The sequence below is a fragment of the Patella vulgata genome, chromosome 6 (assembly GCF_932274485.2).
Source record: "Patella vulgata chromosome 6, xgPatVulg1.2, whole genome shotgun sequence".
NCBI lineage: Eukaryota > Metazoa > Mollusca > Gastropoda > Patellidae > Patella > Patella vulgata.
Genome location: NC_065884.2, coordinates 23,675,720 through 23,688,890, shown reverse-complemented (window position 1 = coordinate 23,688,890; position 13,171 = coordinate 23,675,720). Strand labels below are relative to the sequence as shown.

The 13,171-nt window shown below is 37.9% G+C and overlaps 1 protein-coding gene across 1 annotated transcript; it reads left to right on the top strand.

Moving 5' to 3' along the window:
- The first annotated feature begins 7,931 nt into the window (after positions 1-7,931).
- LOC130013138 (CHRNA7-FAM7A fusion protein-like) lies at positions 7,932-9,847 on the top strand. The gene is made up of 2 exons (XM_056101721.1): positions 7,932-7,943; positions 8,941-9,847. The coding sequence occupies exons 1-2, from the start codon at positions 7,932-7,934 to the stop codon at positions 9,526-9,528; spliced, it is 600 nt and encodes a 199-aa protein (XP_055957696.1). The 3' UTR covers positions 9,529-9,847.
- The last annotated feature ends 3,324 nt before the right edge of the window (positions 9,848-13,171 follow it).

The following is a 13,171-nucleotide window of genomic DNA, read 5'->3' as shown; positions in this document are numbered from 1 at the left end:
TAATATTGATAACATGGTTGCTTTAATTACTGATAATTACATTTACAAAATGCGAAATATATCATGGACTAATCAACAAACTGATAAAATAATATAAGCAAAGCACAAAAAGAAAGGAACTTTTAACTAATTCTGATATTGGTGGAGATTCATAATTGATCTGCTTTGACGTACACGAATGTTTGGTTCATCAATGCCAACAATCCTCTAGCTGTCGTGGCTCTGTCGCTATTAGTGCCATTAGCAATTACGTCCCGCGGGAAAAGAACAAAGGTGGCGGGACGTTTCTTTACGGCAACAACAGCTCCAACGTGAGCAGCCAAACGAATGTTACATAACGCTTTGAATTCGATGGATGTTTCTCCCCGCTTCTCTTGGAATCTGATCCACATCGTGTGTATACGGCGGATCCGCTGGCGAAGTTGTAGATCATCTTCAGACTGCTGAAAACGTCAGCAACGGGGACAACCGCCTTTACTGTGTCTACTATAGACAGATTCAACCTGTGGTTGAAACAATGCACATAAAGTGGTATAGTGCCGTCTTCCTAACTTTGTGCTGGGCACCTACATTCCAACGCCTATGACGCTGGCTGTGCCATATTCTTGCCCCACCAAATTCAGAGGATCGATTCCCATGGAGACAAGTTCGTTCAAAGTATACTTGCCCCAGCTTTGTCCCTTCTTCCACCGGCGGCCAGCCCTGCCACTGATCTCATACCTGGGAAAAATATATACGTTTTCTAATTGTCTGTAACCCAACAGAAACTAGAATCAATTATATCATCTAATCACACCGTTTGTACGTGGGAAGGTATATTTAAATTATAATATGTATTAGATTTCCCATGGGCCATCACTGAGGTTTTCTGGGAACCGTTACCTTTGTAATAGACTGGGTGTTAGTTTTAACATTTGATTAGTGACTATCATCATATAGTTTGTATTCCCAAATGTTTGGCTTTACCATTGTCAATTTTGATCGTCTTCATAATTTAGGTCACTTTCAAGTTAATTTGCGGAATGTCGCTTTTCCCCATTAATTAAGTTGGTATTAGTGTTGTGTACCGATACACACTATCCCATTATCTCTTTATGATTGCATCGTTTCCGTTATAAAGTCTAGATTATTCTAGTCAATACGTCGCTTGGTATTAAAGTAATTGTCGTCATCTGGCCATTATACAATCATATTTCAGTGAATTGCTTTATAAACAATACTTTATATGCTCCCTTCTAATAGCATCTAGAGATAATGGTTAAATGTTTATTCGAATCAAATAATTTGTGGGACAATGGTGTCTCTTTGTGTGCTATTCTAGTCTGGTAAGTAAAAGATCGAGCGTCATAGGCGTACGGGCTCGATGTATGTCAAGGGGTGGGGGGCAGAACCCGAAAACATTTCGGGTGACAGACGGAGTTTACCATCTAGCACCCCCCCCCCTCCGCCCCCTATAAAATGGAAAATTTGTCGCCCGTGAAATTTAGAAAATTTAACTGCTGCTGCAAACGCGTTTTCCTGCTATTCCAGTCGGTGAATACAGCAACTTCAATGTGGTCCAATATAGTCTACCTTAGGTGGCTGACCTGAATCCCAAACAACCAAGCAATCGTCCCGGACTCGCGAGGTATGGGGGCCTCGCGCTCGCCGAGAAAAAAATTCAATAATTCGCTTGCGCGTAGGGGTCTTTAGCAGTGGGGAGGAAACCGGGGGACCCGGGGAAAACCCACGAGGTTGGACAGGTGACCCAACTCCTTGTTACGTACAACCGGGGAATCGAAAGCACGCCAGTTGACTCAATGACAGACCTTATGATACAGCGCGCAGACGCTAACCATTCGTCCATCCAACCCTCCAATTAAAAGAAAAGAAAAATTAGTGTTGTATTAGATTTTGGACACTTTATGTTGCTAATTAGATGAAATAATAACATCACTTTACCTGTTTGCCCGAAAAGTTAGATTGCCCGAAAGTTGATCCCACGTGGACCCTTCACATTTTCGCCAGTGCGGGGAAGCTGGTAACGTGTTCCTACCGTGGCCGCTTCACCAAAAACAAAACAAAATCCCAACAAATGTTACGATTCAACGTGTATTTGTCCCAACATGTTCAAAAACGGTTTACAGTGTTAGAACATTGGAGTGACCCATGCTGGCAAACTGAGTCGCAACGAGGAAATTTTGAAAATTGAGTTATTGTTATTTTCACATTCTCCCCCTGAATACCTTCAAACTAATGTCCGGCTGGTATGGATTTAAAATTGTCGATATGTTCTAAAACAAAATAATATAGCAACCACACCCATGGGCGTCACACATGCCGGGCGGGAGGGGGGGTCCGACCCCCCCTTATTGTTTTTCTGGGGGCGGGGTGGGGGGTCTGAATATACTTAAACCCCAAAAAATTTAGATAGTAGGCCCTAACTCCTATTTATTTACAACAGTTATTTGGATTAGTTAAGATTCTATCTGTACAAAACCTGTACATATCCCAATATGGTTTACATTGCTAAAATAAAACACAGAGAGAATCATCCTGGAAACATGTGTCAAGTGAAAAGTAACTGTGGTCCATAAAATTATGTCTAGTTAGCCTGTCAGTAATATTTTGTTAATATTTTTCTGCCATGATAATCGCATGTAGGTACCCAAAAACATTATCACCTAAGCCAAATATTTATCGCCCGCTCTGCCAGCCACATAACCATAATGCTTTGTTAATATTTTTAGGGGTTTTAAAAAAGGGTTATATCGGAATAAATTCTGTTAATCTCACCACTTATTAGCTCAGGAGATTAAGATTGTTGATTGGGTAATCAAGTTTAGTTTCTTGATTATCTTGAACCCACCACAGCTATACGTGTGTTCTGTTAACCTCGTCACACGAATCAATTAAAATAAGGTTTTGCGTCTACGGTCTGCTGTTATTTTCAGGTACCTTAATTGTATCAGAATCTGAACCCTAGATACTAGATAGAATGATGAACCCAGCCATGATACCACAATGCACCACGTGGGGTGCCTGGATCGAAAAATTTTACGTATTACATGGGTTTCAAAACTCGTTTGTATTCGTTAAAATTGGCATTATCGGTAATATTTTGGTCATATTTACAACGATGCCAAGAATCAGGTAAGGGGATTGGCCCGCTGCGTGGTCAAAAATAACTAATTTTAAGAAAAAAGAAAGATTTTAGAATACAATACTCTTACAAAACACCCAAATAAAGGTGATTAAAGATGTTTTATTACTATTTTAATCTTTTGGGTCGATAGATAGTATATTTTTTTACTCATTTTTTTGGTCAAAATCCCAATTGCGATCAAAATCAATATTTTCACTTATTTTGTCTGTAGCGCATTATTAGACTGTGCATTCCGACTCATTTTGCCAACACGTGTGATATATTTTTTTTATTTTGCGCCCGGGGAAAACGCCCCGCACCCACAATATGCCATGGTCAATTAAGCAACCGTATTTCAATGAATTGTTTTATAAACATTACTTATTTTTTGTATTTACATTCTTCTAGTCGATGCTGGTTAAATGTTTATTCGAATAATATCAAGTAATTTGACCGGAAGCATAGGGACATAGCGTCTGTGTGTGTGTGTGCTATTCTGTCAATGTTTGAAGTCACGGAGGGTAAATATACTAAGCAGCAAAAGAAACGCCAGGTTGGTATGTTACTCTGAATAGACGCACTGCATAAAACTTGCCAAATGTTTTTATTGTATATTTGTGACCACATCTCCAACTTTACCTGAGCAATAAGGCTCCTTCCCAAACACAGAATGTAATGTGTTCTCCATGATTTATATGTAACTCATGCTGCACGTGCTGTTCACCGGGACCAGCCCTAAAAAATGCAACCCATACCTGGTTGAATCATTCACACTACAACGTCAGCAGCATGCCATAACTCACGACAGCTCAGAGTAACCAGGCGCATGAAAGACTCGACGCTGGCCACACTGCCCAAGCCGTTGCCAATCACTTCCAGGTCAATGTTTGGACCATCTACAGGCTTCAGCAACGCTTTCGGGCCACCAACACCACGGATGATCGCCCCCGAACTGGTAGATCAAGGTTTACCACAAGGCGACAAGACCGCCATGTTGTGCGACAGCACGTGCAGAATCCATCCACACGGGCATCTGAGACAGCACGTCAGGCAGTGGGAACACACGGAAGACCCATCAGTACCGATACAGTCAAGGGAGAGGAGGCGGCATCACAGCAGAGCGCTACATCGATCAAGCTCTCAGACCCAACGTCACACAAATTTTGACACGTCATCGAAATCACGTTTCCCAGCATGACAACGCCCGTTCCCACACCGCCAGAGTTACTCAGGACTTTCTACAGCAGAACGGTGTCAACGTTATGCACTGACCAGCCCTTAGTCCGAACTTAACCCCGATTGAACATCTTTGGGATGGAATTCAGAGGAGACTTAATAACGTCACCGAGACCAAACAAAGCCGATGGATTGCCCCAGGCTTTTCTGAGAGTGTGGTTCCGGGTGCCAATGGCGTTCATCAATCGTCTGGTCCACTCCATGTACAGACGCTGCACTGCTGTTATTGACACTCGCGGTGGACACACCAGATACTGATGTTAGACTGTGTACAGTCATAATGTCTTGGAATTGTGATGAATTAATCACAAATGCGTCAACATACTGTTCACAAAAAATTGCTTTGATCCATTTAGTAAGTCGTTGTCTAGAATAATTTGATTAAAGTGCCTCTCTGATTTTGAAATCGTACTGACGTTGGTTTTTTTTTTTTTTTTTGCTGTTTAATATACATTGGCAGAGGACATAATATGGAGTTGATTAGTTGTTTCGTCGAGCAAATAGAGGGGCAAAATTATTATTTGGTGTATGTGATGGCCTACTTGATTTAGTCCGAAATGTCAGACTCTTTTTGTATTGTCAACAGTCGCAATTAAAGAAGTGGGTTGATAAGGCCCTGTTTTTGTCATTCAAGGGTTCGACGGTTTTTGATATGTGTCTTCTTGATTCCGTCTGTGCCAAGATATTTATTTTCTAAAATTAAAACTTGAGTTTTCTAGGACTTGATTATCCGGGTTAAGTTTTAGATGCATGTTCATGTAAGGTCTGCATTTTGAAAATTTCAAAAGACAGTCTGCATTATCACAATATCCAGAAGTAGATATTGGGGATGTGTGTGTGAGGTACCAATGTTGAATTGTAAAAAATAAAATGAAGGGAATTAAGTAATTTATAACTTGTAACCATGATGTTATTGATGTCAATTATACTGGTTTAAAAATATGTGAAACACCAGTTATTATTTTGGAGTTTTCATAAATGGAAGACCACTTTTGAAATGTATACTTTAATGGTGGTTTAATGTTAATGAATGAATGAATGTCAATAGTATTGACCAACGAGTAAAACAGTTATCAATGTAAACAATCCCCCATATAAACAGGGCGATACCTGTAGTGCACGCTATATTCACCTGCTGAGCTAAAGGTATTCAAGACAAGATAAGACATGACACAAAGTTTAAAAGAAGTTTCTAGTTTCTTGTTGGTGTTGGCCATGGTGCTGATGCTACTGTCTATCGGCATGCACTCGTCAGAAGCAGCAACAGCGGAAGATGTTCAAAGATTATTTCGAGAGAAAGTAAAGAAGGGTAACAGTAAAATCAGACCAGTGATGAATCAAACAGACATTGTCGATGTAGAAATGACACTTCATATTATCTCCTTATTAGATGTGAACGAAGTGCAGCAGTCTGTGGAAGCCACTATATGGATAGAGGTAACGTTTGTTATGTTAAATAAGTTTAGTGTCGTTTTCTTGGTGCACGCTTTCAGAGCGCATTATTATTTTTTTTTTAAACTTTAGAAATATCAATGCTTGAATACTATTGAAATGACATATAAATGTTCGCTACTCAATACTATAAACACATATCTCGCAGTGGTTTCTTTCCGCATCGCGGGATCGCCGGCGTGGTTTCCATTGTTAGTGGTGCATGACAAGGAATGTCGTTCCGAAGGTCCCGTATACACATTAACGTGAGCGAAACAGGACCCGGAATTCGAAATAAAGAGTAGAACCGCTGTCCGGCCAAAATTAGACTCAGCACACTGCATGGCGTATGTCCCTTTTCATTAGCCGGAACGTTGCAGAAATATAGGACGTTAAACCCAATTTGATTTCTTCTTCCGAACGCCTGGAATTTACTCAATAGATTGTGTTAACGCCAATAATTATGATTACCGCACGTAAATATCCAAAAAGCGCGTGATTTACTTACTGACCCTGAAAATATAAACTATATCTGATTGCAGTGTTTGGTCATTAACCAATGTCCCTCTGTGAAATGGTGATGGTCACTATTTTTATACACTCACTGATTAATGTGGTCGTTTATTGCCGTCACGCTGTCCTTCGGTCGGACTGTTGTCCACATTTCTTGTTACCACAATGGATTCTACAATGATCCATATATCTTTTTGAAATTGATATCACATTGAAATGAAAAGAAAGTCTATTGATTGTGAAAGGGTTTCCAGATTTATTTTCCTTTGTCACGAAATGTTGTTAGCGCCATAATTATTATCTGATCGTTCTGCAAATTATATTTGACGGGACATCCCTATTGCTTTCCACAAGTTTCTATTATCATGAAACTTCCTGGGTTATTTATCTTAGTACGGAAATCTTCTTTTAAAATGCCAATCCTATTGAAACAGGGAAACCTGCTTATTTTCAATAATAACTTCGCGATAATAATAACTGTGCCCAGATTTATATGCACTTTGAAACTTTTCCCTAAGATTGTATTCAGTCCAATGCATTCCAGTTATTGACAAGCAGCCACTTTTCCAAAAATGTTAGAGATGAAAGGAAAATAGTGGCTGGTTCGTAATTCTTCAATGTTTTGGCATCACGGTTAGAATTCTTTGAAACACTATACGAGCAAATGCTCGTATATTGGACGTTAAACCCCATTTCTCTCTCTCTCTTTTATGTGGTGAGTAACACAATCTTTTACTGACTAAGATATGATTGCAGGATCAAGTTAAGTATCTCCCCAGGCTTGGTTTTTGAAATTAATGAAAAGATTTGAAAACTACTATCCACTTAAGATTGGATTATTCCTCAGGCTCAGAAAGTGGCGGGTTATCTAAAACTCAAATCTTATTTTAGTCGGAGAAAACGTTTTGATATTGTTCACAGACATATTTGAGGGCACAGTCGTGTTACGCCAATGCATCTATGAGCGAGTTTGTACAGTTTTTACAAATGACTTCGGTTTTTAGAGTTCGGTTCAAATTCTTTTCAAGTAATTTGACGTTGACGTTTAGCTGTAGAGATTAGGTTGTAAGGATCGTAATGAGCGTATTGGTATAACTTATGTTGGATCTCTAATTTGATTTTTCCTCCATAACATACTGCCTTATGCCTTTGAACATTTGATTCACTCGATATCATCTGAAAACCATTTAATAGCTGTTTTATCCTAATGTTCTATTTCAAGAAAAATCTTAATGCATGTCCATCAAGAATATCGAACAATATAGTGTTATACAATTCAATTCGCTATAACATATCTGCCTTATGCCTTTGAACAATTGATTTACTCGATATCGTCTGAAAACCACTTCTTAGCTGTTTTATCCTAATGTTATTTTTCAAGAAAAATTTTAATGCATGTCCATCAAAAGTATCGAACAATATAGTGTTACACAGTTCAATTCGCTAACAAAGAGCTAATTAGAAGGCCAAAATCATTAAGAAACGTGTTCCCCATTTTTTGTAACAAAAATGAAATAAGGTTTAACGTCCTACTGTTATGCCCCCAGCTGAGCTAATGAAGACGGGCATACGCCATGCAGTGTGCTATGAGAGAAATTTTGCCCGGCTTATTGTTACATCGAATTCCATGTGCCAAGAGGTATGTTACGTGCACGCCAATGTGTCCCATCCGAACAACTAGACAGCTGTCCTTGTCAGGCCCTCCGTCCTGCACCACTGACAAGAGGGAAACCACGCCGGAAAATCCCGCGACTCCCAGACTAGGGAGTCAGCGTCTTACTTACTTAGCCACCGTGGTTCAGTTCGGCGGAAATTGGACTAGTCTATACTATATTTAGTTGTTGTTATAGAGTCGTAACAATGCTGGCAAAAAGAAGTTACAATAAGGGGATTTTCATTATCTAAAAAGATATGTTAAACTTATTAATTATATTTATTTTCCATACTTTTTATTATTGGAAATGGTCACCTTATAAATACTTTCGTGGGGATGCATCTTCATTCATGCAGTTCTTGTGGTTTCATCTTCAGGTATTCTGGGAGAACGAGTTACTGGTTTGGAACCCCAATGATTATGGTAACCTCACCAGTGTTTACCCACCAGAAACAAATATGTGGAAACCCGATCTAGCTATCAGTAATGGTTATGATGAATTGACTCCTGTTGGTTTGGATTTTGTCCTATTAAAGTCGCATCATGACGGAGAGACTGAATGGAATCCGGGTCAAAAAGTCTCTTTTTTGTGTAAAATTGATGTAAGTAAGTTCCCATTTGACACACAGACATGTTATATGGAGTTCTTTAACTGGGCAGGTAAAACGGAAGAAACTTCTCTGAATTATCGAAAATCCAAGTATATGAAAAGCGTGAACGCTATATATGAAAATTCTGAGTGGACAATAATTGGTAAGTCATAGATTCCATCTCTATTTTTATTATGCTTACAATTACATTTAGACAATAACATATATTTAAAATAAATATTTAAAAGTCAATGACACGTACTATTTTTACATCCATAAGGATGGTTTTCATTATCACTATGCCGAAAGCGCATTATAGTACCATTAAATAACGTATCGGATATCTTTACTAACCTTGTAATTATCTTTTATTATTTTTTTTCTTTAAAGAGAAACGAGCTGAAAAGCAACACAAAACCTCCCATGAAAAAGTGAGAGTTATATTGGTCTTACAAAGAAAATCTCTTAGCCTGGTATTGACAGTAGTGTTACCAGTCATCCTACTCGCATTCCTCAACGTATTCGTGTTCCTTCTACCAACTGAATCTGGTGAAAAACTTTCCTTTTCGGTCACAGTTCTTCTCGCACAAGCTGTTTTCCTCAGCTTTATATCAGGTCTAATGCCACAGACATCTGATTCTACTTCAAGCCTTTCTATCTACATATCTGCTCAATTGATTCTCAGCGCCATCTACGTCCTCTTGACTTGCTTTAATCTAAGTATACATCACGGGGATTCAAGCAACCGTCCCATCCCTCGTTGGCTTACCAAAATCCTCTGCTTAGCTAACGTTAATTCCGAACACAATGATTATCCACAGAAGGAAAACAACACAAAGCTGGTGACCATGACTGCAAGTGTTACCGGAAGTGATGTCTGTCGAATATTAGACCGAATTTGCTTCCGAGTTTTCCTGTGTTTTGTCTTTATAATCACGGCAATATTTCTTTGTGACGGTTTATCATCTCGGATATTCTAATAAGATGACAATAACACATACTGGTAGATCACACTGAAATCTGTCGGTCCAACTTCCAAACAGGTTCTGGACCCTTTTGTCTCTGGGCTACAACTAGTAATATTTTGCCCGATTTCATGATAACCTCGATTTTAGTCCGTCTACTTTTAGCAATTCTTTCATTTTCCCAGTTCCCACTGCAATTGATATTGAGATTTTGTGATCTCAAATGAGAAGTGGTATCCGCTATTGTTGAAATAGTAGGCATTGATTAATGTCTTTATTTCCTTGTGCGAACAATATTGATTAGAGGTATTTGGGCTATCACCGACATCTAAATTATTTCCTGTAGCAGCTATTTAAGTGTATTTCTATAATTATTTGTTTTTTATGATGCCTTTCTGTCTACAAACTGTGTGTAGTAATGATATATTTGGAATAAAAACATATCCAAACTAATTTATCTATCAATAAAATCGCAATAAAATTACCCAATGCCGCATGAATTATTTTAAGTCCCTTGGCTTGCTTGAGGGAGAATACATTCTGAGCTTGTATTTGTCGCTAGTCAAATATCGAAGCGTGGGTTATCCTCTGTCACCGTTTAATTGCAGGGTGTACTGAACCTTTTATCTTGTTAATGTTCTAGTAAATACTGGCCATTCGATCAACACAGTTAGTGACACCCCCACTTTGTTGTCCCATGTTCATATGTATGCTAAATATACCATACCTTTATTCGTATTAACTATCTTAAAAATATTTCCCTGTCTAGCGAATATGATAGTTTTGTAGCTTTGGGTTTTGGACCTTCAATTACCAAATTATAACTCTTTTTTATGTAACCATCTGTCACTCATTCGCTAACTTGATTTAAGTACAAATACTACATATATGTGAATCTAATAACTTGCCAAAGATGTTAATTGATACAATATAATGCCATCATTAATTTCAAGAGCAAAAATTCTACAAAAAGTGTTACACAATATATATATGCAGTGTGGAATCATTATTTTATTGGCAAGAAACCCGTTATTCGTATATTTTCTAGTTAGGATTGCCTTAATTAAATTTTTATAGTTGAATTAAAATTCGAATTGTAGTATTTTGTCAATCGACACCACATTTAATATCTGATAACGCCGAAGCTAAACCACAGACTTAACAAATCTGATGCCCAAAAGTGTCCCTGCCTAACATTCTTTGTTTTGGCCACTACTCGTGGTGTGTATACAGCGTTCGGACTAAAAGTTAAGGCCCACTGCAGAGTTAAGGCCCACTGCAGATTTGTTCAGTAGCCCTTACACTAACCCACATTTTAGTCATCAATCACGTGCCCTTACCCTTACCAACAATCTCGTCAACAATCTCGTACCGTAACCCTATTTAATCTCGCGACCTATGACGAAATCGGCAGTGGGCCTTAACTTTTATCTTTACCCTGAAAACATTGGTTGTTCACAAATATCAGGAACACGATGTTCTTTATAAAATGTTTTTATATTAAGCAAAATTGAAAGTTTACAACACCTATGATATTATAAATATAAGCACAGGCATAACTGCTGCAAAAGTTACACCATGTCCTTCGAATTGGATGGATCTGTCTAGCCGTATCGTTCTTTCGTTCCTGGAGTTGTACGCCCACTTCCACCAAGGGTGATATCGTAGACAAGTGTTTCCTACGAAACTTGCCAGAGGAATTCACTAAATTAGGCTTGATCCAGCTTTTTGGGATAAGACACAATATTTTTGCAAGGAAGCGGCCAATGTGAAATTCATTCACAGGAGAAGCTCCGGGTGTTAGAAACGAAAGAATGGGGCTAGCCGGAGTAGTAGTAGTTAGTTGTATTTTACGTCCGCTTCCACCGAGGTGATATCGCAGACAATGACATGTTATGTATACAAGGTGCATTAATTTACAATGTGATTAGTGAGAAAAATAGGATAATTAGGTTTTTCCATATATATATGTACATAGGACAATAGACAACAGTAGGATGACATGTGCAAAGAACGAAAAAGTGCCAGTAGACGTTCACAAACATACGAATTGACGGAACAGACATGGACAATGACGGACATTTTCACAGACATAAACATGTTATGTACATATATATATATTTTTTGGGTCGTTTGGGTTGGTCTGGTCGTTCTGTCCGGTAGAATGGCAGGGCGGTGCAACTCTTCCTTGGGGCTTTGTTGGTGAGTCTGAGTCCTGGTCCATTCTTCCTTCCATTTGGGTTTGTTGTCCGGTATGGTGGCGTTGTTACATCTTTATTTCTGTTATTCATTCCTTTTATTGTTGGTTCTCTGAAGGAAGAATCCAGCACCTGAAAAAGAAAGCTAGAGAAAAGAGAGTATCTGGTCTTACTGCGGTTTTGTGGTTATTTCATCTAGTAAGGCTAGCCGGAACGATTGTTTGTCTTTTAAATCCCTGATAATCTGCGATGAGCGATTTATTCATGATTTGATTGGTTAAATATGTCCAATGACGCAAAGAATGGGCCAAATATGGAAACAGCGGTTAATATATTTTATGACACGACAAACCCCAATTAAATTGCATCAGTTGCCAAATACAATTGCTATACGGTAATAAACACATTATCGGCAAACCATTTTAGCATCAAATTATTAAATGGTGCCGTCATTCCCTTCCACTGGATATTACGGCCATCCGATGGTCTAGAGTGTTTACTACAGGTTACTCGTATCCATATGGGACTGAGCAACTCCATTTAGAAGCACTACCCAAACGCCTTATCAATCGAACGTAGTTGAAATGCCTAGATCTGTTTTGTAAAAGCTGTTAAATTAGCATTATTATTATTTTTTCATTAACTGTATGTTGTTATTTTTAAATTAACTATTGTTATTCTTTAAATAACTATTGTTATTATTTAAATAACTATTTTATTATAGCCATTTCAAAACTTATTGAAACTTACAAACCTCCATATGGAAAATCTAATTGGCCATTATTCAAACTATTTCCAGTACTAGAGATTAAATTGTTAGAATTTCTAAATTAATATGCTGATTAATGATACCATAACTATTGTGAATGTTATAGACTATGTCTCTGTATCATTTTAGTTTTAAATATCATGGCCATTAACATGTCATTGATTTAAGCACATAATACTCATTCATATTGTTTTCCTATGGGAGTCGTTTTGATGACTATATCCATTCAGCTTCAAGTTACACCAATCTCATTTAATATAAGTCTTTACAATAGTAATTCTTTGTCTAATGTTTTATATTGATTAATTTATAGAGAAATTAAAACAACTGCCAATAATCAGAGAGATTGACAAATAGAATGGTTTCTTTTAATATTTGAGTTGGTCCTAAGCTAAGATAATTGTGAGCATTGTTTAGAAATATACTCAAATATCATCCGCCCGCAAGGCAATGACTCATCATATTTTCGTCTTTGTATCAACTATAGATAAATATTAGCTTTCATTTTATAATCCAAAATAAACAGCAATTAATCTGACCATGTCGTTTATTAATAGGTATAATAAAATAAATATATAGATGTTTCGAGAGCAAAGCTACAGATCTAGGGGAAACCATTGTTGAAGTGTCCCGCAACCCCCATTGGGTGAAAGAATTTCAGAAAAAAAAATCCATTTCGATACTATACTAG